This window comes from Lates calcarifer, linkage group LG4 (assembly GCF_001640805.2).
Source record: "Lates calcarifer isolate ASB-BC8 linkage group LG4, TLL_Latcal_v3, whole genome shotgun sequence".
NCBI lineage: Eukaryota > Metazoa > Chordata > Actinopteri > Centropomidae > Lates > Lates calcarifer.
In genome coordinates, this window is record NC_066836.1 from 19,233,026 (window position 1) to 19,256,873 (window position 23,848).

The 23,848-nt window shown below is 40.5% G+C and overlaps 1 protein-coding gene across 3 annotated transcripts; it reads left to right on the plus strand.

Moving 5' to 3' along the window:
* The first annotated feature begins 107 nt into the window (after window positions 1–107).
* On the plus strand, window positions 108–23,795 carry sugt1 (SGT1 homolog, MIS12 kinetochore complex assembly cochaperone). Of its 3 annotated transcripts, none has more exons than XM_018677437.2 (13): window positions 108–267; window positions 361–409; window positions 1,082–1,172; window positions 1,511–1,580; window positions 2,047–2,117; window positions 5,691–5,744; window positions 6,976–7,004; window positions 7,210–7,235; window positions 7,538–7,634; window positions 9,400–9,507; window positions 20,387–20,477; window positions 21,402–21,574; window positions 22,959–23,795. In XM_018677437.2, exons 1-13 carry the CDS (start codon window positions 254–256, stop codon window positions 23,058–23,060), a joined length of 975 nt encoding a protein of 324 aa, XP_018532953.1. In that variant the 5' UTR covers window positions 108–253; the 3' UTR covers window positions 23,061–23,795. The 3 variants fall into 3 exon arrangements, with proteins under 3 accessions (XP_018532953.1, XP_018532954.1, XP_018532955.1); XM_018677438.2 differs by having other exon boundaries at window positions 7,213–7,235; XM_018677439.2 differs by having other exon boundaries at window positions 134–267; window positions 364–409.
* The last annotated feature ends 53 nt before the right edge of the window (window positions 23,796–23,848 follow it).

The following is a 23,848-nucleotide window of genomic DNA, read 5'->3' on the forward strand; positions in this document are numbered from 1 at the left end:
TTAAGGTTAATAGTGAAATATAAGGAGATACAGGACATACTCGTACAGTCGTTGTTTCACTGACTCCTCCAGGTCGGTAGGTGGCGCAGTGGCGGTCGTAGAAACATGGTGCAGCGGATGTTGACAGGCCCCGCTGCTCCGCCCTAGCCGTGGCTGCTGCTGCTGCTGCTGCTATCACGTTTCCAGCCAACTGTCTCCACATCTAGAACTTTCCTGTTAGTCCAGCAACACTGTACACATCCGCCGCAAACCCATGGCAACCGAACGGCAAGTTAAACTGAACATATGAAGTAGTTTTTATTACACTTTGATAAATTTGTTTCCACTCAGGTGCTTAACTGTTCTTTTATTTCGCTTTAGCAGCTTCCCCGATAGCTTCATTGACGAGGATCCACAGAAGGCTCTGGAGGTAAACACAGCCGTTAGCTAACCATAAACATATATCATATTTGGTAGCTCTTTCTGGTTATCACATCAACTTAACCAGCTGATTTATGGAGGACACTGACTGTGTTGTCGGTGACATTTGTTTCTGCTCTTAGCATTGATTTTTGGCACTGCTACTAGCCAGCAAAGTTAGCTAACGTTTCCTGTTAGCGTCATCATGCAAACAGGCGAGCATCATTAGCTATATCTTTATGTATCAGTAACATTTTAAAGGTGGCACGACGGTTATTTTGTTGGACATTAAAAACGTAACATCTCTCGGTCATTAGAAGTTATTACTAGATAACTCAAGCTGTCAGTGTCATCTCCAACAGACTTGAGTAGAAGTCAGTAATTAATACTCTTTACTATATTTATTAACTTAACATTATAAACACATTTCCCCTTGAATAATGGAGACTTCTTCTTGAACACTGTTAGAGTACACATCGCATTTCATCTTCTCAGAATCACCTCGTCCACTTAATATTTTCCCAGTAGATTTCCTGTATATTAGGTCATCTGTAAAATGGTTGTGGGTGAAAGCCAGACCTGCAGAGAGAGGAGACAGTCATGTCAGAATTTTCCTAGTGTTGCTCTTCTTCCATTAACACCGTGTAAGCTGTCCACTTAAATGCCTTCTCTTTTCTTCTAGGCACTTAATGAGGCCTTACAAGAAGACTCGGACAACGCTGAGTGGTTCTGCCAGCGTGCTTATGCCCACATCCTTCTGAAAAACTACAGCTGTAAGCCTATGTACTGCATATGTTGATAAACATGTTTAGAAAATAGCCTTTTTAAAATGAATTTGAATGATTATACTTGCTTGCAGAAATATACATTTTAAGAAAAATTTAAATTCTAACAACAACAACAACTGTATTTGTTTTGGGGTATGAGTATAATCTAGTAGTTGGTTCCTTATACTTCATAAACCACTCATTAGCCTGTAAGATTCAGATCACAGTTGTAATAGTGATTTAATATCTGTTTGTGTTCTCTAGAGAAAATTAGAGTTGTATCTTTAGTATTCATCAAAATATACCTACTGTATAATAAACATAGTATTTTTTATTCTACACAGGTGCTGCCGATGATGCCAAGAAAGCACAACAGCTAAAACCCACCCTTGCCCTTGCTTTAATGCGAACAGGGTGTGTACTGTATCACAATAAAGAAAATTGCATATATGCTATAATATGTAAGCTCAGTTGAAGCTGCTGCTGATGGAACTAAACACCTTTGTGTCATTTGGCAAAAGCTCTAGTATAAGTATAAATTTGATCTTTAGACATTAATTTTTGCATCCCACAGCAGATAAAGTAACACACCTGCTTTTACATGATAATTTTAGAAATGCTAGTAAAACACATTTTTTTCTTTTGTGTAAGTTTTAAGTTGTGCCTCTGATGTTAATAGTTTGTCGACATATGTGATTTTAAATTTCTGACTGATTAATTTCTTGCAAACTGAAAGAAAGAAAATTGATGTGCAAGAAATGTTTGAACTTTTTGCTCTAATGCGACATGTGATCCAAATGTTGTGAGTCAGAAGGAGTCACTTTTATTTTTTGAAGATTATCCAGTCTAAGTGAGACATGTTTTTCTTTCCCGACTGCAGAATAGCGGAGTACTACCTGAACCACTATGACTCAGCACATGCAGCCTTCACTCAGGGACACCAGCTGGACGGTGAGTACAGCCTATTTTGGCCTGAGGTATAAACTTTTCATCATCCCAGTCATTACCAACCACTGTTAGCAGTGGTACACTGTCTGCTTCGCTCTCCTCATGAATACAAAGTTCTTAACTTGTGTCCTTAAGTTTTAGTGAGTGAAGTACATGCCAGTATGATTTCTTAACATACAATCTATAAAGTGTATTACAGGATTCATGGCAACAGTTGAGCCACTGTACCACATCAGTGTAGAATATACTGTATAGTAAAGTGCAGGTAACATGGCAAACTTCAGAAATTACAGACAATCTAAACACGGTTTGTCTTTTTCCCTGTGGTTAAGTGGCTGTGAGGCTTAGGCCTGATCTATGTCTCCTCCTCATCAGGTGACCTTTTCATGTGTTATAGTTTACATATTTAATGTAATTATTTTAGTTTATACGTTTTTAAATAATTCTTAAATAAAGGACTATAATGAAAGTTAATATTGATATCTTCAGTGTTATTCTGTGCCATATGATAGCAGTGAATCTTCAGACCATAAACTTCTCAATTATGTGTTTCTGGAATCAGTTGGGCAAATGAAGCAAGTGGTTTGTTCCATATAGTGTTGTACCAGAGGCACTCGTATGTTAATTACTAGGGATGGGCATTTTGATTACTTTTTGAAGTCAATTAATCAAACCAATTAAAGTCGATTAGTTGATTAGTCGTCATAATTAACACGTGCCCTCCACTCCAACGAAAATAATATGTTATCATGTCAAGTGATGTTTTTTGCAGTGCACAGATGGACCAACTTTACCTCCCAAGCACCACTCATTAACAACGCACCTCAGACTAGTTTTCAGCAATGTGTCTCATCTGTGTCTAAAGCACAGAACCTGAAATCTTCCAGTCACTGTCGAGCCGAGCTGTCCATGCATCAGTTGTTATTGCTACTTTCTTGGCTTCCATCAGATTCTTTTTCAGAGCTGCAGCTGCATATAGTCTGAAATCATTTCAGTCACCAAAGCTATTTGTTATTTGTTCCTGTCATTAGCTGTCACATGAGCATATATACAATAAACCAGTAAGCAGTGGCTGACATTAAAACACTTTCACCCAACTACTTTCTGAATGTTTCAAGTCACGTCACTTTTTCTAATGTTGTGATGCTAATCTTAATCCAGATGAAGGATTTTTGTGATAAGATGTCTGGATCTTTAGTTATCAGATAAACAAGATGAGCAAACAGCCGCTCTCAACGTCCTGTGTCCATGTCATGGAGAAACATAGACTTTTTAATATGAAACTGCTTCATTCTGTGTTGTGTTGTTCATTCTGTGTTATTTATATAGTGCCGAATCACAACAGAAGTTATTATATGGCACTTTCCACTTTCCATATAGAGCAGGTCTAGACCATACTCTCTATATTATTATGATTACAGAGAGAGACCCAACAGTTCCCACCATGATCAAGCACTAGGCGACAGTGGCAAGGAAAAACTTCCTTGGCAGAAACCTTGAGCAGAACCAGACTCAGGGTGGGCGGCCATCTGCCTCGACTTGTTGGGTTGGGTTGGGGGGGTAGAAAATAGCAACAGGAGAACGTAGCATAGTGCAGACAAAAGAGGTAATAATAGTAATGACAATTAGAGTCGTAAATGTAATAGTAGCAGTAATACTAGAAGCAGTACTAATAATTTTTAAACAAAACAGCAGGTGTTGAGTGGGGTTGTAGGAGCAGCAGGAGACTACAGCTCCAGAGGCAGAAATACCTGCAGAAAGTGACAGAAGAGGAGAGAGAGACAGAAGAGCACAATACTACAGGAAAGGGAAGATATTGAGTTAGTAACATGTATTTATGGGATATAATACCATACTGAGAGAGAGAGAGAGAGAGAGAAGTTCAATGCATCTAGCAGCATAACTAAGGGATGGGTCAAGCTAGCCTGAGCCAACCCTCACTATAAGCTTTATCAAAAAGGAAAGTTTTAAGCCAACTCTTAAAAGTGCAGAGGGTGTCTGCCTCCCGGACAGAAACTGGGGGAAGGTTCCACAGTAGAGGAGCCTGATAGCTGAAGGCTCTGCCTCCCACTCTGTTCCTGAAAAACCATCAGTAAACCAGCATTCTGGGAGCACAATGTTCTAGTGGGATTGTAGTGAACTATAAGGTCTTGAACATAGGATGGTGCCTGACCATTAAGGGCGTTGTAGGTGAGGAGGAGGATTTTAAATTCTATTCTGGATTTGAGTTGAGAGCCAATGTAGAGAGGCTCACAGGAGAAATATGGTTCCTGTCAGCAATTGTGCTGCAGCATTTCAAATCAGTCCGCAGACCCTTATTAGACTGATTTTGAATGTGAAACTACTAAAACAGTAACTCCTCACAACCTCCTCCAGGCATAATGCTGTAATCTGCTTCTTTTTATTGCCGACCACTGTAGCAGTCTTTTGCTCGCACCATACAGAGCACAATGCAGCAGAGAAGAAGCATAAACACTAGTTCTGCGTCTTTCCTCGCACCGCCACCCGATTAAAAATTTGTCAAATAAAAATTAGTTGATTCTTAAAAATAGATGTTGACTATGTTTACATAGATAAAACTGTAATTTATACTCAGACATACACAATATAAGCTGACAAGCAGGGCAACAAGGGAAAACAGCAAATCAACAAATATCTTTTGAATATCTAGGATAGGTTCAGTACAGTCTTATTTAAATAACAATAAAAGGCTATCTTAGAATCATTGCATCAAATCCTCCTGAATTGGTTAATGACAGTCTCTAGTTTAGTCATGTCAGTTATGCTAACAGTGTTACAAAAAGAGCAGGTGTATATTTTGGGCCTAAAGACCAAAAACAGCTGGGATTGTTGTGGAGTTCCACATCATGCAAGCTAGTGAAACCAGTGTTAGTCCACATTGTTTGCACATTTTCAACCTAAACACTGTTGCTACCATTTTCAATATAAAGATCAGCTGTTACAAAATCTCATGAAGTTCCTCACTATAGAGTTACAGTTTCTCCATCTCCTTCATACTTGTGGTCACCAACAAAAACATGAGTAACAACACATGGATTCTCACTGCATAAAGTGAATATATGTCACAGAACAAGAAAATGCTATAGTTTTGGCTGTAATAGAATCGTTGTCACCAAGGCGTGAATTGATTTTAATTCAAATTTTATAACTTATTTCATTCAAATCTTGAAGAAGCATTCAATAAATTCAATCAATAAGACAAAAAATAGGCTCAGAGTTTCTGAATCCTTTTTTTGTCTCAGCTCCTTTGGTCTACTTATATAACCTACACTACTGTATTAAACGTATTTTACTTGTTTTTACCCATAGTTACATATGCCTATTTCCTTCTGTATCATTTCTGCTTCCTATTAAATGAATGAATTAATTTAGCCTTCTCCAGCACTTGAATCAGACCACTGTAGACTTCATTAACACTTCTCTAACTCACTTCTCAAATGTTTTCGCTACATTCTCTAATAACAGGGGTTTTTTGTTTGTTTCTTTTGATTTTTATATATTATTTTGTAATCAGGCAAGACAGAAAACTTCTATTCTTTTTTGTGATTTCCACAGTTTCTGACAAATCATATGAGATCTGGATCAAGCGTTGTGAGGAGATGAGGCATGGTAAGTAGCTGAATTGACACATTTATAATGTCTTATGTTTTTTACTAGACCTGTATTTAGAGCTGATTGGTCTTTGATTTTAGGTTCTTTAGGATATTATATTTTGGGATATTAAGATATTATACTGTACATTACATATGTTATATAAGGTATTACATATTATTACACAATATTCCCCTTGGCAGATCTACTTAAAAAAGTTCCTGGCTTTCAAATCCATGACCAGTTGCGCTCAAACGTCTATACACAGTTTTTTCCCTGCTACCAAACATTAAGCTAAACGGCACAGTCTGATCAAACAAATGAGCGAGCACACATCCATGAATCTACAGCTTGTGCTCACGGTGGTGGAGAGTTTAGGCAGAGCTACTTAGTCCAATAAAAGATGCATGCCATGTCTGGGTGGTGTGTTTCTGTTTGTTGGTGATGCCTGGGTCCTCTGGATCATCTCAGGTAAACAAGAGCATGAGTTTTGACAAACACGCTTCACACCCGCGTGCACATGTACTCCCAAGAGCGGTATGATTCATCAGAGTTAACTTTACTGATGTCTGAAAGCCCCCGATGAGACCCAACCCCTTCGTAAGCCTGCTCAAAGTACACACACACAGACAAATGCACACCAGGGCGTACATCTAAAACTTGAAAGTACCCTACTTGCTCTCGCTCACGCTCACACCAGGAGCAGTCGTTGTTTCTTCTGGTGACAGTATGTTTACCACCAGCCAAGGCACACACACATGGCACCTGGTTATTCCATCACATGTGGCACCCTGCTTGTATTAAAACACACACACAAACACACAGCCTTGCTCCCCACCATTTCAAACGCGACCTCATTAAGACAACATTAACACGCCTCCTATCATCTCATCTCTCTCTGTACTCTCACTGTGTAATGAAAGCAGTGAATAATGTATGATAGCATGCTAGTAAATGGTGATCAGGCTTGTTTGGGCTCACGGGGCTTATAATGGGCGTAGATGGGCCAGTAAACAAACTAGTGGCAAGGCTAGGGGAGTGTGTGTGTGTGTGTGTGTGTGTGTGTGTGTGTGTGTTTGTGGAGGATTATCTCTATTTATCTGTAGACACATGTGCATTAGGTTAAAAGTTGTGTTCGCACAGCTTTTTAATCATCATATTTAGGTTTAGATTTAGGTTTCAGCAGTTGAGGGGTGTATTAAATGCATCCACCTGCTACACACCCTTTTTTTTTTCTCTTTCCCTCCAGATGAGACACAGAACAGCAGTGTAAACAGGGTGAGTTTCTCTGCTCAGACACCTGGTGGCAGTGTTGCTCTCGGCATCAGTAGACAGTATCAGCCTTGTGTACGCTCCTGCTTCAAAGAAAGAAGCCTTACTAGGCGTCTTTTGTTGTTTTTACTCATTTGTGTCTTTTTTGTTTCATCCCTCTGCCTTATCACCTCTCTAACTGTCATCTCGTCTCGGGTATTGAATGACCCAGCAGACACCAGTGGTTCCACCTGTGAAGTAAGTGTATAACTGCAAAACAGTTTTATGTTTCTACTGTTTATTTATTCTGCCAGCTTAATATTTAACCACGCCCCTGTGCATCGAAGCAGCCCCATTCTGTTTAAGTGTGTAAATACCTTGTGAATTGACAGTACATGTTAATAATGAGCTGCTTTTTTATTATTTGATTTTATAGGTAATGTGAGATTTCAGTTTTGTAATAATCAAATTAGTGGTCGAAATAGAACAAATCCTGTCATATCAGTGAAGCATGTGCTATTCAGACTTTTTAATCATTTGTATGTGTGTGTTTCTTTCAGACATGACTGGTACCAAACAGAAGCTCAAGTCATTGTCACAGTCATGGTGAAAAATGTACCCAAGGATGGTGTGTGTATCAACTTCATGGAAAAAGAGGTACACACACTTAAATGCAGTGTTGAAGTGAAGAGAGTCTGTTTTCTCTCTGCTGTGTGTGTGTGTGTGTGTGGAACAGAGATGGGTTAGCTCTTGGGTGTTTCCTCAGGGGGGCCCATTAGATGGGTCTCATACACACATACACACTCACATACACACACTCTCTCCCCATGGACCCAACTATGCCTCCAGTGGTGCCTTGTTAACATTGCCCCTAAAGTACAGATCTGAGAACAATTTACCCTCCCCAGCTTCTCCAACCTCCTAATTGTCTGTAGATAGAAGGCATAACTGATCTAGGATCAGCCACAAACCCCTCCAGGGACAACCCTCTTTTCCCTCTCTTTTTCTCTTTTCCTTTCTGTCTTTCCACTTCTCTCTCCCTCTCTCAGAGGGGTAACTGCAGGGCACCCCAGGGAATGGCTTTGTCTTTCCTAATAGAATAACAAACTGAGTTTACCCCATTTCAAAAGAAATAGTTCACTCGCTCCGAATCACACAGTCACTTGTTAAGCTGCCTCTGTGGTGCAAAGTACAGATAAGTTCATATATTTTTTACTAGGTCAGTATATACAAAAGAAATTAAAGATGAAAGGCAGTGGTTCCAGTTATTTTCCCTGGTGACTGAGTACGCAGCAGCTGTATACCTACAGACAGCACAGGAATTCAACTGGAAATGAATATTAAGGCTTTGATAGTTTTGTGGAATTGCCCAAAAGCTACTGCAGCTAACTTTCTAAGTTTTTATCCTTGATGAACTACTTCTTGCATTGATTTGGCCCAAAATCAGAAAAGTCCATTTTTAGTGATGTGGGAGGCGATAAACTGCAAATGATTGCAGGTTACAGGATGCTTGTCCAAAAAGAAAATATTAATTAAATAATAATTAAAATACTGTACAGTGTGTTTCTATGTGAGGGTTTGTCAAATCAGTGTGTGTAAGCAGTGTGAGGATTTTGGCCACAGCCAAGCCCATGTCCCTGTAAACCAACAAGCCACCCACCCACCCACCCAGCCTGTCCCAGTGAGTGACAGGCTGTTAGGAGCTGTCTGAGCCCCCCCCCCCCCAAACATCACTGGTCACTGTGTGGCTGAAGGGGACAGAGTGAGGATACTCCTGACGGTCACACCAGCCACATCAGATGATTATTCTCATGGACACACTGACACCTTCACCCTCTCCTCACTCCTTAGTTGTCTGTTTCCTAACAATTTTCAACGATTTTCATGATACTACTTTAGATATACTTTAATTACATATTTGTATATTGTTTACTGCTAGACTCTATGGCACACAATGAGGAGTAATGTATGGGCAGAAATATGAGAAACTGGAAATTGAATTTGGATCATTTATATTTGAATTTTAATTTTCCTGATTGAAAATTCTTCATAGAGCTTTGCTCCACTGCTCCTTCTCAACCACCAGATGTGTGTCTCAGTAAACTGAAATTGAATTGTGAGAGCTGAATGTGGAAGTACACAGTGAGTTGGATTCAGTCACAGTCAGTTAGTATTACATTCACTCTCAAGTTTATTTGAATTCAGTTCCAAATTGAAGAAATTCAATTTCAAATTATGATATTCAAATTCAGTTTTTCTAAGCAGCAATTTAAGTTAAACAATACAAATTCAAACTATATAGTTAAAATTCAGTTTTTAAAGCGTAAAATTCTAAATTCAAATAGAAATGTTTAAATTAAGTTTCTAGTGATGCATATTTCTGCCCATAATGATTAAAATCTTGTGTCTTTGGTGTCTTAAGCTTGATGCAAAGATCCAGCTGGCATCAGGGGAGAGCTACAGCTTGAACCTCCACCTCCTGCACCCCATCGTCCCTCAACAGAGCAGCTTCAAGATCCTCACCACCAAGGTACCACACCCATCCCATTCAGTCATCTTCATTAGAGCTTTTAGAGGCTAAATGTAGAGTAGAAACTTCAACTCCAAAAACAAATATCAGCAGGGACCCCACTTTTTAGGAATCAAATGTTGAATTTAACATCAGCAGCGATAAATATTTTACAGTCTGGCATACATTTTCAATGATTTGACATGTTTCTGACAGGCTTAACAGCCATTTTACTGAGATGGATGACACGCTCATGAAGCAGAAACAACCTGCATGCTCTCAAAAACACCAGTTGTGTTAAATGGTCCATTGTGCACTAAAAGACACATCAAAGCATTGTGATGTGTGCTCTCTGATACTGGAGCACACTGGACAAAGATAGTCTGGCTTTTGTCCTTGCTAGGGTCACAATAGCTGAACTGAACAAACACAGAGGTGAAAAAAGTTAAAGGTATAGTAGAAAGTGAGATTTTTTGTTGTTGTTTTAATTTCATTAACAACACAACACCAAGCAGTCATTCTGTCAAATATATCATTGCACAGAAGTTCCCAAGCCCAGAAATATTAGAGTTCAGTGACCTAAGATATTTCTCCTGAAATACCAGAGCATTTTAGTCTATATTCAGCTGTCTGTCTGGCTCATTTCAGTGCTGACTGCTTAACATTTTCCACAGTGGTGGCCATAGCCATTTGCATTTGTGAGTTTTACCAAGCTACAGTAGGCTGCAGTCTGGCACCTGTGGTCAGCCAATCAGAAGAGAGGCTCAGAGGCAGACACAAACTTGCCTGATTCTCACTACAGCTCCAGAGAGAAGTGTGATAGAGGAGATGTAAAACTATGTTAAGATGGTTTTTGGTTAAAAAAAAAAAAAAAAAAAACACACACACACACACACACACACACACACACACACATATATCTTGTTATGGATATCAAAACAACAAATAAAACACAGGAAAAGTATAGAATATGGAACCTTTAAATAATAGACATCATCAGTCTTAGTAGATAATGTAGGTGCCAGGGTTTTGGCCCTTTATGGAGTATCCTTGAATGCAAAGCTACATGTTCCTGTCAGTAAACATGATACTCCCGCTGGGCTTGTTGTGAAATAACAAGGAATTTTACAAATAGGTCATTTTACATAAGATATTGAATAACCTGTGTCTCACATGCAGTAGTATTAGACATTGGTTCTCAGATCTTGTTCTCCACAGCAAGAAAATAAATCTGTTTACCACTTTTCTGAGCTGAACAGCATAAACAAACAAGGAAGAAACAACATTTTTAGGTCATGGAAACACTTCAGCTAAGTTTTTGAAAGTCAGTGAAAAGTCGTTGAATCTTACTCAGAATCAGTAGAGCACTGTATGTATCCTTGCCATTCCAGTAGTTACTCTCAACAATAAAAAAGCAGACTATTAAACATGTCAGGGAACATTTTTTATGTGGCTATAAAGAAAATATGATGTAGTAATGTCACACACTGGAGAGATGCAGGTACTTCTCTACTTCTCTGAACTGCAGTTTTGCCAAAGAGTATCAAATGACGAGTTAGTTTGTCTTTGTATTCAGGCTTTTATTGTTGTAACAGACGATCTTTGATTATTTTTGTCTCTCTGGTTAAAAAGCCAATTAGTCAAATGTCAGATAGCAATAAAAAAGAAATCTACACTAATGCGAGTTTAAGCAGCTCACTGAAATTGAGACTGATCATTACGTGGGTTACCACTCTGAGATTAACATCTTAATCTCTTCAATAATTTAAAGCAGTATAAAGTAGGCTGTCACCACCTATAATTCCTTAATGCTGGTAAAGCTTACTGTAGCTGGAGTAGAAATGAGAAAATCCACTCTCGCTGTATACAGTCCAGCTCCTGTGGAGACGTTAGCGCAGTTCATCTGAGCAGCTAACAGGAGATTCACACATATGCTTAAATCCTCACTCCTACACACACAAGACACATACACACAAACACACACTGTACACACATTTATTAGGGCTGTATTTCCTGAGAGTTCCTCAGCACTGTTTAAGGTGATTATGGGCCTAATGAGTAGGTAGGGCACTTTTTACTATAGACTAATTAGTGTGTATTATAGAGGATGTGGGCTAATGAGTGTACTGGCTGACTATGTGCTGATTCAGGGTTTAGACCACTGTCAGGTTTTTAGCCTGCGGATCAAGAAGCAGGTTTTTGTGCGAGTTGTTTGGATTGTTGTTTTAGTTGTTAAGGGGAGGGATTTGTTTTTTAGAACATTGATCAACCTGGCCTTGTCGATACAGTACAACATAAATCTCTGCTTTCTTCCTTGGGGTCCTCTTTACCCTTAAAAACTATTCTGAGGATGGTGGATGATCTTTCTGCAGTTTTTGAACAGAGCATCTTTAGAAGCATCCCTAGATGTAACTAGTTAATTGGAGCTCAACAAAAATCCATTGATTAGATGGAAAAAAGGGAAGTTTGCATTTTAACTGCTTAATGTCGCTTAATGCTTAATGTTACACGGGAGTCAAACACATATTCATGCTTATCAAGGTCTGTTGAATTGTAATCTGGTTTACTTGTTTTTTGATCAGATTGATTTTGACTTCATTTAGATTTACTAAGACCGCTGTATTTGTGCTGCAGTTCTCAGTGAATTTGCAGCCTTGTGCATATATATATATATATTTATCTCCTGATTTAGCAATGCATCAGCTCATTACGCAGTCAGTTCCTGCACTGATCCTGGGTCCACCCTTCAGAAGCAGTTTAGCCTTGGCATTTCTCCTCAAGTTTAGAAAGTAATTATAATTTAGTCATCTAAACTCCACAACATTTAGTTTGACCAAAGTTAAACTCCACATGAGGAGGGAAGTTTATTGTTCATAAAACTGTAATATTACAGTCTTTAGGACTGTTTATATTAATTCCATTAGGTGACAGACGACCTTTATAGACCTTTATAGGAGATAAAAAGGAGATGCATAAAATGTACCCAAGCCACCTACACAGGCGGAGAGGAATGGAATAAAGGTTGTATCAATACAGCTGACGTTTCACTAGAATACAGAGCTAAATGTAATATAAAAATGCTGTATGCATTATATAAATGACATTTATGAAGATAGTATAGTGCTGATGAAGCCTGTTGGGGTTTTACAATACAAATATTGTAAAGTTTATATTAAAGTTTAAAACAGTGCATGGATCAAAAAGCATAAAAAGTCCAAGATGATAGAAAAAGATCTCTGTACACTTAGACCCATGCAGTGATTTCACTTTAAAAAGTGCTTTCACTTTAAAAGTGAAAAAAAAGAAAAGTTGATTGGGTAGAGTGGTAGTCACTCTGCAGATATTTAAGTGAATACAAGCCACAGCTCACTGCCCCCTGTTTGTTTGAAACAAAATAATTGTGATGTTCTTTAATAATTCTCTCATTTTGTTTTCAAGAGTCACGTTTGTTATACGTCCCTCTGTATTTTTATTAGCTTATTTTTAGATCACTTATTCAGTTCAGCTCTCTTCATATATTTATGGTCCAACCACTTTCTGTCAGATGTCAATAAGCTGTTTTTAGCATAAAGATAAAGTTGCATTTCTGGTCACCACAAATTTCCTTGTGGCACTTGTAAATTCCATTTGCAAAGAATTTTTTTCACAAAACTCACTGTTGAAAATTACGTGACCTTAGAATACATAATCAACCTGTGTTAGCATGTTTCCTCCTATTATTTGTCTGTCTTTAAAATGCATATGCAATGCAAAATAATAATTTAAATAATTTGACTGTTTAATTTAAAAAAATTAAAAGCAAAAAATCAACTTCCACACTGTCAACACATATTGTGAATTTATTATGCTTAGCAATGTTTAAGGCTGATGAAGACTGATTGAAATGCGTGATGAAGGTCACTGTACCAAAATTTAGCAGTTTAATAAATTCAGAATAAGTGTGGATAATGTCTGGGAGTTGATTTTTTTGTTTTACATTATTGCCTTTTCTCCTACGCACCTGTTGGTTTACAGATGTGCAAACACAATTCAAAACAAATGTACAAACTTAATTGATTTTACACATCAGTGTCATATATATGTGTCAGATTTAGCCCAAAGGCTAATTTTCATCTTCAAGCCCAATAAGTCTCATAATTAATCTTTTATGTGTTTTGACACCATTTGACATTTGAGAAGTTAGTTTTATAAATAAAAAGGGGTTTTGTATAAAACAAAACTGTTTCGAATTAATGAGTAAGGTGTCAAAAAAAGTCATTTGGGTATGCATACTGAAACTCTGAATTGTTTTGCTGATGTATAAAAACAGTCAAACAGTGCCCAGCCCTATGTGCATTTTGTATTAGATTTATAGTTCAGTAACACTTGTGAGCAAGGAGAAACAAAAAAACAACAGTTTACAAGCTCCTCAGAAAATGTGCTGAGGTATTAACTTCCAAACAAGCCAAGCCGCAGAGCCTCTGACAGCGATGATGATATTTATTTTTGTTTATTTTACAGTAAGGCCACAGGGGGAATGAAAGGACAGTACAGGATCACAGGTGCTGGAATTACATACTGTGTGTTGCTAGAGTTGTGAAAAGATGTTGGGAAATTTGAGCAGTGGCATTATATAACCTGATGTCTATATTGTGTACATTATATCCACTGGCTATACTGTGCCGAGTAGAGGCTGACCTGCACAGAAACTGCCCCCTCTCAGAAAACACTCACTCACTTTTCCATGGCAACAGCAGACACTGCATACCAGAGGTGCACGTGGGTTGCAGCTTAAACAAGGGCTCAGTCTTAGAGAGACCGCAGCTGAAGATGGTCTTAGACTCCCTCTCATCTCTCTACAGTCGCTGTTTTTATCCTCTTTCTTCCTCATTTACCTTCTTTGTATTTGTTTTGTCAGTCTCTCCATGCACCCTCACAGACACACACACACCTTCTGTCTTTCTCTCTCTGTCTTGTACTCAGGCACACACACCCACCTCTAGGATAACGAGAAAGAGTGTTCAACCCTCCTCCTCTCCCACAAAGCCCTGACTGTTCCCTGGTCCACTGGGCTCCTCGGGTACACATGGACCCTACATACACACACACATAACACCAGGCTCATAAGCCCTTAATGGTAATTACAGCATTCAGATGTTTAAAACAGCATAAAAGCTCCTAATTCGTAATAAATCCGTGCCCAGATTGTAGGTGCATCTGTCAAAAAATGAAACATTATTTAATATGCCAGCAGTAACTGTCTCAAACTGATTGAAATCAAACACGGAGCACTTTGACAAAGAAGAACAACCCTCAGCAGGGTTTAATGAATCACCATGGAAACGCTGTCTCCTGGATAATTAAACAATCACTATATATGTCACAGCAACCTTTTTTTTGTGATAAAACTTTCTGAGGTTTGTTTCCATCAGTCTGTGAGGGCAGATGATCTAAATACTGTGTTACCCATGAGTCTTAGCCACTGTTTCCATGGAGAAGAAACCAATCAGATGTGCTTATCAGAGCTGTAGCAAACTTAAATTTGGATTGTACCTTTTTACTATTTATTAAAGAACCACATATTTTGTAACACAGTTGTCCATCATCTGTATTGATGATTCAGCCAGGGGAGTTTCAATCCTTTTGAAGTGCTCCTACAGTCTATGCAGAAAATGAGCTGGATGTGAAGGTTATTCCAGAATCCTGGAAGCCCAAAATAACTCCCTCCATCTCAACTCTACAGGAGGTGATTAATAATGACCCACCTTTGGAGCAGTTTTCACAGTTGTGGTTTAGTTACTTTAGTTACTAAACTCCTTTTCCAATGATGTTTTTTCATTTACTCCTTATGTACAGAATGCTTATTTTAAGGGGCCTGGTTATAGTTGCAAAGTGTTGTCCAACTTCTTTATAACTGTTCTCAGCGGCCATGTTTAAAGGCAGGTTGAAATGCCAGCCATCAAAAACAGGGGCCCCCGATGTGATGCATTATTTAAACACAAGTGTAACGGCTCATATTTTCATACAGTCTCTCCTGAAAGACATTCATAGCCTTGCACCCATTTTCACACACAAAAACTGACGGAAATAGTCGTGTAAGGAATAGAAAAGGAGAGCTGCGGAGAAAAGATGTAACCTTGGTTACTTTTTCACCTCAGTACCTCTGGATCGCAGCATGAAGTGCCTGTGAATGTCAGATATTCCGTTTCCAGTTCTGATGTCAGACAGGTGTTAGAGGGGCAGGGGGGTTTTCTGAAGGTGTTCGACCATCTGATACACACTTCTGTTGAAGCATCTTGGCCCCTCGTGTATGCAAATGTGGGGGCTCAGTCTTAGAGAGACCGCAGCTGAAGATGGTCTTAGACTCCCTCTCATCTCTCTACAGTCGCTGTTTTTATCCTCTTTCTTCCTCATTTACCTTCTTTGTATTTGTTTTGTCAGTCTCTCCATGCACCCTCACAGACACACACACACCTTCTGTCTTTCTCTCTCTGTCTTGTACTCAGGCACACACACCCACCTCTAGGATAACGAGAAAGAGTGTTCAACCCTCCTCCTCTCCCACAAAGCCCTGACTGTTCCCTGGTCCACTGGGCTCCTCGGGTACACATGGACCCTACATACACACACACATAACACCAGGCTCATAAGCCCTTAATGGTAATTACAGCATTCAGATGTTTAAAACAGCATAAAAGCTCCTAATTCGTAATAAACTACAGGTGAAGTGCATGCACACACATGCACAACAATGTAAGAGACCCCAGCAAACTGAGCAGCTTTCTCTATGCGTGTCTCATTTAAATTTTTTGGAGCCGTTTCATTTTTCTGAAGCCAAGGAGCCACTGGAGGGAAAAAACATTCAAATGAACAACGGCATCAGCAAATCAAGTTTCTCCAGATTGGCATGCATCCCTAATGAACGTTTTAAAAAAAAAAATGCATTGCCCTCGGAGCTGTTGATTCCCAACCAATGTCGGTCTGTCTGTCTCTGTAATAGCCTGCCCTGCACTCTTCGCTCCACAATGTTTACGCTTCATCTCCTCGCTGTCTTTAAAGACAACTTAGCAGGGGAAGGCTAAGCCGAGCATGGGCGTGCACGTGCGTATACACATACATACAAATACACAGGCTGAACAGTAATCTTTCAACACACTTGTGCCATCTTCACAAAGTATTTGCAGTGTGTGTGTGCACATGAGTGTCGTCTGTAGCACATTATCTTCAGAGCGACCTCCTCCTGTCCTCCACTACGACAGACATTCCAACCGCAGGGGTCACCGCGACAACAGGGAGCCAATTACACACCAGTGTGTTTGATCAGAACAGACGGCTGACGCACACACACATTCGGGCGCGTGCCCTCAAACACACTCAACGCAATTTTGAATCCGCACTCGCTCCTTCATTCAGCTCCAAACTCATCTCTTTTCGGCAAATAGCTAAAGTGGCGTCTCCCCTCTTTAATTTGCATGCCTGTCAATGTCTAAGAATGTTTATATTTATTTCATTTATGTGTCTTTTTAGAAGAGTTTGTTTTGAAATCCGCAGGGATCTGGAAAAAGAGGGAGAAGATGCTGGGAGAGGAGTTGTGGCAGGGAGAATGGGGGGGTGCGTGATGGTTACAAACACATGTGACAAGCGACACGGGACCCCTGTGCCCCTCTGTAAATAGCATGTGTGTGTGTGCCCACATGTGCATCTATGTGTGTGTGTGTGTTGTGCAGTATTGTATAGTCCAGCCCCTGGGGTCCTGTGGGTGGTGGCCCCTGTATGTGGCTCTCCTGTCACATCCCTTTATGAGCTATCGCTTCGCCTGTCACACACACAGAAACACACACAGAGAGACACACACACGGCGCCTGGCCTGCCATGTCCCTTAAAAGCCAGGAAACACAGATGTGGCAGCAGATTAATGTTGTATGGCCCAGGAGCACGCATGGAAGCGCACACACTTCCACTCGCGCTCACGCCTTGGCTCCAGTTCTGCTGCACTTTGCTCTACAAAAACATTCAAGACAATAAATGGCACCCGCAGCACTGGCTGGTAATATTAAGATGATAACATTTAATTTGCCCGGTCTGCAGTGTTTGCATCTTTCCTGTTCTCAGACTTTGTCTCACCCATAAACTTTAGATGATTATGAGCAGATCCAGTAAAAACAGTCAGACAGGCGTATGATTTGCTTCCTTGTTACAAGCCTCATTAAAACCAAAAACCTGAGCAACTCCACTGGCTGGATAACTGGACTAAGATTATTTTAGAATTAATATCCACAGGGGTAAAAAGAAATCTAAACACATAATAAAAGAAACCTAAGATCTAAAGAAATCTAACATAACTTAATCAGAATTTCAAGCTCCCTGTAAAAGCTGTATTAGGCTGAACTCCAATTAGCGGTCTTTGTCAGCCATTAGAACATGTCTGGCAAATTAACACTTTGATATCTACTGAAGTTTTCAAAGCATGAGACCCCTTACAGAGCTCAAACGATCCGTGCCCAGATTGTAGGTGCATCTGTCAAAAAATGAAACATTATTTAATATGCCAGCAGTAACTGTCTCAAACTGATTGAAATCAAACACGGAGCACTTTGACAAAGAAGAACAACCCTCAGCAGGGTTTAATGAATCACCATGGAAACGCTGTCTCCTGGATAATTAAACAATCACTATATATGTCACAGCAACCTTTTTTTTGTGATAAAACTTTCTGAGGTTTGTTTCCATCAGTCTGTGAGGGCAGATGATCTAAATACTGTGTTACCCATGAGTCTTAGCCACTGTTTCCATGGAGAAGAAACCAATCAGATGTGCTTATCAGAGCTGTAGCAAACTTAAATTTGGATTGTACCTTTTTACTATTTATTAAAGAACCACATATTTTGTAACACAGTTGTCCATCATCTGTATTGATGATTCAGCCAGGGGAGTTTCAATCCTTTTGAAGTGCTCCTACAGTCTATGCAGAAAATGAGCTGGATGTGAAGGTTATTCCAGAATCCTGGAAGCCCAAAATAACTCCCTCCATCTCAACTCTACAGGAGGTGATTAATAATGACCCACCTTTGGAGCAGTTTTCACAGTTGTGGTTTAGTTACTTTAGTTACTAAACTCCTTTTCCAATGATGTTTTTTCATTTACTCCTTATGTACAGAATGCTTATTTTAAGGGGCCTGGTTATAGTTGCAAAGTGTTGTCCAACTTCTTTATAACTGTTCTCAGCGGCCATGTTTAAAGGCAGGTTGAAATGCCAGCCATCAAAAACAGGGGCCCCCGATGTGATGCATTATTTAAACACAAGTGTAACGGCTCATATTTTCATACAGTCTCTCCTGAAAGACATTCATAGCCTTGCACCCATTTTCACACACAAAAACTGACGGAAATAGTCGTGTAAGGAATAGAAAAGGAGAGCTGCGGAGAAAAGATGTAACCTTGGTTACTTTTTCACCTCAGTACCTCTGGATCGCAGCATGAAGTGCCTGTGAATGTCAGATATTCCGTTTCCAGTTCTGATGTCAGACAGGTGTTAGAGGGGCAGGGGGGTTTTCTGAAGGTGTTCGACCATCTGATACACACTTCTGTTGAAGCATCTTGGCCCCTCGTGTATGCAAATGTGGATTGAATTAGATGGAAGACATGGTGTACTATACCAGTTACACTTGAAGTAAAAGATTGGCTGCAGTTCATGTCAAAATATGAACTGCCTTTTTATAATAGAGCAAGTCGAATGTTTTATTAACTCACAGAATCTGATTGTGTGCACAAACTTGCATTGGAAAAAAAGAGTTATGTGACTTTTGAGGGATGTATATGAATTATTTGGGCCGTAATCTGTATTCTCAGCAGAGATCTTTTTTTAGCTCCTCAGCCTGTCGCAGGTGAGCCAAAAAGTTAATTTCGGACACTGCACAGATGCCGCGCTGTGCACGAGGCCCTTTGTGGGGCAGAAAACGCTGACACACACCGAAGCGATCTATCAGTGCAGCGCCACTCGCACCAGCTCATCACCTCGCTGGAGAAGGTAGCAGCGGTCGTCCTGTCTTATTTCCCTCAATCTGCTCCCCTCACTCACGCTCCTCCGCTCGATGCCACTCAGCCTCCTCGTCTCTAACCTTGTCTACCTCTTGGTTCCCCCTCTTCTCTTCTGGCACCCTCATAAATGAATCATCACATCGCCCAGCAGAGCAGAAATGTTCCTTAATTGCACCGACATAACCAGCGCTGTCTTTCATATCAAGCACACACACACACATACATGCACACACACCGTTAATGGGTGGTAGGGGGTGGTGTGAGAGGGAGGTGGTGGAGTGTGTGTGTGTGGGGGGGGGCACACGTAGAGCTGCAGCTCGCGTGTCTCGCTGGTATGTGCCCTGTCAATGCAGCTCAGTGTTAAAAGCACGTTCTATGTCCTTCCTCCTCTCATTGTTTTCCTCCTCTCCCATGTTCTCCCGGTGTAATGATTTGGATCAGATGCTGCTGTGTGGAATTAGGATCTCTGCTTCCCCCCACCCCTCTCCTCTCCCTCCTCCTCTTCTCCCTCCCCGCTCCGTCTCTCACACTGGCCCTCTGGCTGACAGGCATCTCGTTAGTGCAGTATGTCTGTCAGTGAGGTTTGAGATTGAGCTGTGCCCCCGCATATCCCTGATGTCTCTCTCTCATACACACACACAAACACACACACACACACACACACACACACACACACACACACACACATTCGAAAGGCTAAGTTGATGACGGCTCTGAACAGACAGTCTCTCTGGCCTCAATAATGATCTGATGTCCTGTACTTTTAAGATGTCACTCTAATGGAAGCGTTATTTTTGTCCCTCGCACCAAAGAAGGCCATTTTGTTAAACATTGTTATCTCCCTTGTTCCCTCTCGCTCTTTCCTTCCCTTCTCCTCTGTCAGGTGGAGATCAAGATGAAGAAGACAGATGCCATCAGATGGGAGAAGCTGGAGGGAGAAGGACAGGAGTCCAACATCAAACACTTCAATCCTCGTCAGTGCACAGCTTTGGCATTAACGCATCCTTCCCCCCTCAGACTATCCTTCTGTCGACGCTCTCATCACTCTCCCTTTCTCCCTCGACCTCTTCTTATCTCTCTCCCTTTCTCTCTTTCTTTCTCTCTCTCCACAAAGATCAATATAAACGCCTGTGTTTGTCTGTTCGGCACAAAAATGAGAGTGGGCAGTCAAGCCCTGCTTGAGTCTTTCATTAGTCTGACGGCAAAAGTAGGCAGGGAGAGGGAAAGGTATGACAGCAAAATATGACTCAGTATTTTAGCCCACACATTCCTATTACTGACGGGATTAATTACTTATGTAAGCGTGTGTGTGTGTGTGTTGAGAAGGTGGAGTAAAAGTTAAGTGGGCAGCCAAACTATCCTCCATGCAAACCAGCTCACCCCCTAGTTTATAAGTGACTTCTTATAACTCGGACCAGCATTACATTTAAACATGATATTTGACGTCTGACTTTATGGGATCACAGCACCGTATGTCCGCACTTGGCCTGAATACGTCTGCTGTGTGTCTGGTGCTGTATTTATGTAAATCTGTGTCTGGATTACATTTCCCGCTTTTCCCTCTCCCATTTGGGCGTATTGCATCCAGAAAATACAGAAATCAAATCACAATGTAATCCATCAGCATCTGAGTTGGATGATTTAGCAGCAAAGTGAGTAAAATGAAGTCAGACCTGCCAGTTAATACATCTTGCTGTGATTAGATGATTAAAGTTAAGGTATTTGTGAACACCTGCATTCTTACTTAAAAGCAATAAGCTTTTTGTGTCTGTGTTTTGAGGAACTCTGCTTAATGCTTCACCAAACGCTTCTAGGCTATTTCAAAAACTCTCTGATGCTTGTCTTAAATAAAACTGTGTGAGCCACAACCTTTTTAAACAGATTCCCTCCTCCATCAGATCAGTACCCGTCATCGTCCCACTACACCTGCAAATGGGACAAGATGGTGGTGGACATCAGCGAGGAGGAGAAAAACGAGAACCTGGAGGGAGACGCTGCGCTCAACAAGCTCTTCCAGCAGATCTACTCGGACGGCTCAGACGAGGTCAAGCGAGCCATGAACAAGTCCTTTGTAAGTTTTAATCTTAAGCGACATGCATCTCTTTAGCCAATATTCACATACCCATGGAAACTGTGACAGTCATTTTGCACATGGAGGCAGCGAGATTAAGTTGACAGGTACTGTTAATACAAGTCACAAAAGATATGCTTTAGTATTATGGGTTTTTTGGTACCTCTGCATCTTTTGACAAATTGGAGAAAGACAACTCAGTTCAACAAAGCTTTTTAGAAATTATTTCAAATGCTCGTCTCCAAGTTCACAGAAAAGAACAGAAAATTGGCCCTTGGTCTTTTCAACCACTAGATGTTCAAGAAGTGAAGCACAGTCTTGAATGCAGTAGCTATTGATCGGTTAAGGTGTATTCAGACATAAGGTGAAGCACACAGCCATGAGCTGTAAGCTAGCTAGCAACAGACACACCCACCGTATCTGTGAGAGTGTGTGTGTGTGTGTGTGTGTGTGTGTTTGTGTTCAGCTCAGCCTCTGACTGAACTCACAACTCACCACAACATTTCTAAAATTAGTTTTGCATTCTGTCTGAGCACAGTAACAGGTCCCTCTCTTTGCTGCAAAGTTTTCCTCCTCAGTCAGTGACCACAGCAACACCTATATTTTCCTGAGGTTTGTTACAGGACGGTCCGCTCTGCTTCCATTCTTTATCTTTTTTCCTCCGTTTGACTGATCTGATACCTGATATATTTGTTATTTTGCTAGAACTGTGTCTCCTCAAACTCTATAACAGTGTTGCAAAGTTAACATGACCCAGCATCAGAATGGTCACAGTTAATAAGGAATAAGGAAAATACTGTATGTATTTACACCTGTGTTATCCACACGTGATTTGAAGTGAAGCTAATGTAGTACATGCAGTGTGGACTGACGGCAGCAGTAACTGATTGTCTAGTTAACGAGCTTCCGTCAGAGTGTTTTTATTTGTACGGAAGGATGTTTCGGGGTGTGTGATTGCAGCTGAATGTTGATTGATGATTGGGGTGAATCAGCCTTCTGTGTTATTAACCTATGATCTCACGGTGCTAGAGCACAGCAGAACACTTGAAAAAAAGGATTTCCAGCATAAAAAGTAAAGCTGATGGTGTTTTATTATTCATGTCAAGTAGTCATATCTGCATTTGGTTTAAACAACCCAGAGCAGAAGACCTTTCAGAGAATAAAGGTCAGCTTATATGGAGATCAGCACTTTGAATTCTTTGACTTTTCAGCTTATTATGAAAAAAAGAAGAAAATTAAAAAAAAGTCAACCTTGTTCATCAATACTTATGGAAAGTTGCTGCAGTGGACTTATCTAAGCCCCAAGCATTTCTGAGCAGGGAGAAGGTGTTGCATAACTGCCAATGTAATGACTGTTCTCCCTCTGTCTCTCCTCCCTGTGCAGATGGAGTCAGGTGGTACAGTCCTGAGCACCAACTGGAAAGATGTGGGCAAGAGAAAAGTGGAAATGAACCCACCAGATGATGTGGAGTTCAAGAAGTACTGAGCACCTTCCCCCACCTCCCCTCCCCTCCCCTCTCCTCTCCCCCTTTTGTTTAACATCATCTCTCTTCGCAGTTGTCCATCTGAGCTCCGGCAGTAGTCCTTGTTGCTCTGCAGTCTCTGTGGCCGTCCACTCTCTCTCTCCCCCTCAATTACATTGTTGCTCTGGTGTTTTCACTCCGCCTTAGCACAGGGAGCCTCGGTGTTCCCACTGTCACTCAACCAAACCACACATTGCCTACTCTCTCTGCAATAGCTCACTACCAGATGGAGTCAGTTAATTTGAATGATCTGTTGAACGGATTGATTCCCATTATCTGATTTTTCTTTTTAAAGGCCAATGGACTCAAAAGGGACCTAATGTCTGGATTAAAATGTGACTGACGGACCTGAAATGCTCAAACTCAACCATCAGAATCTCCTTTACCTCTCTTAGTTTTCTCAAAACGCCCACAGCCTTTCTACTTAGGAGCCTTTAATGACTCTTATTATCAGCACTTGTATAGAAATGTAAAAAACCATAAGAACCAAATGAGATGTTTAAATGATAACTATGAATGCATTTCTTGGCTAATTCAGTTTTTGTTCTGCACACTCAGTAGAAAATCAGCAGCAATACCCTACAAACTGACTAGTCTGGAGACTGTGTGACGTGTCAGCCAGTGGCTCAGCACCGGTCGTTCCCTCAGTGTGATTCCAGCTTCAGTGTAAATAAAAGATTTGTTGTTTGGCTCAAAAACTTTGCCTTATGTTTAATGGTTTGTTGTCTCTGGAAACTGTTTTGCACAGGTT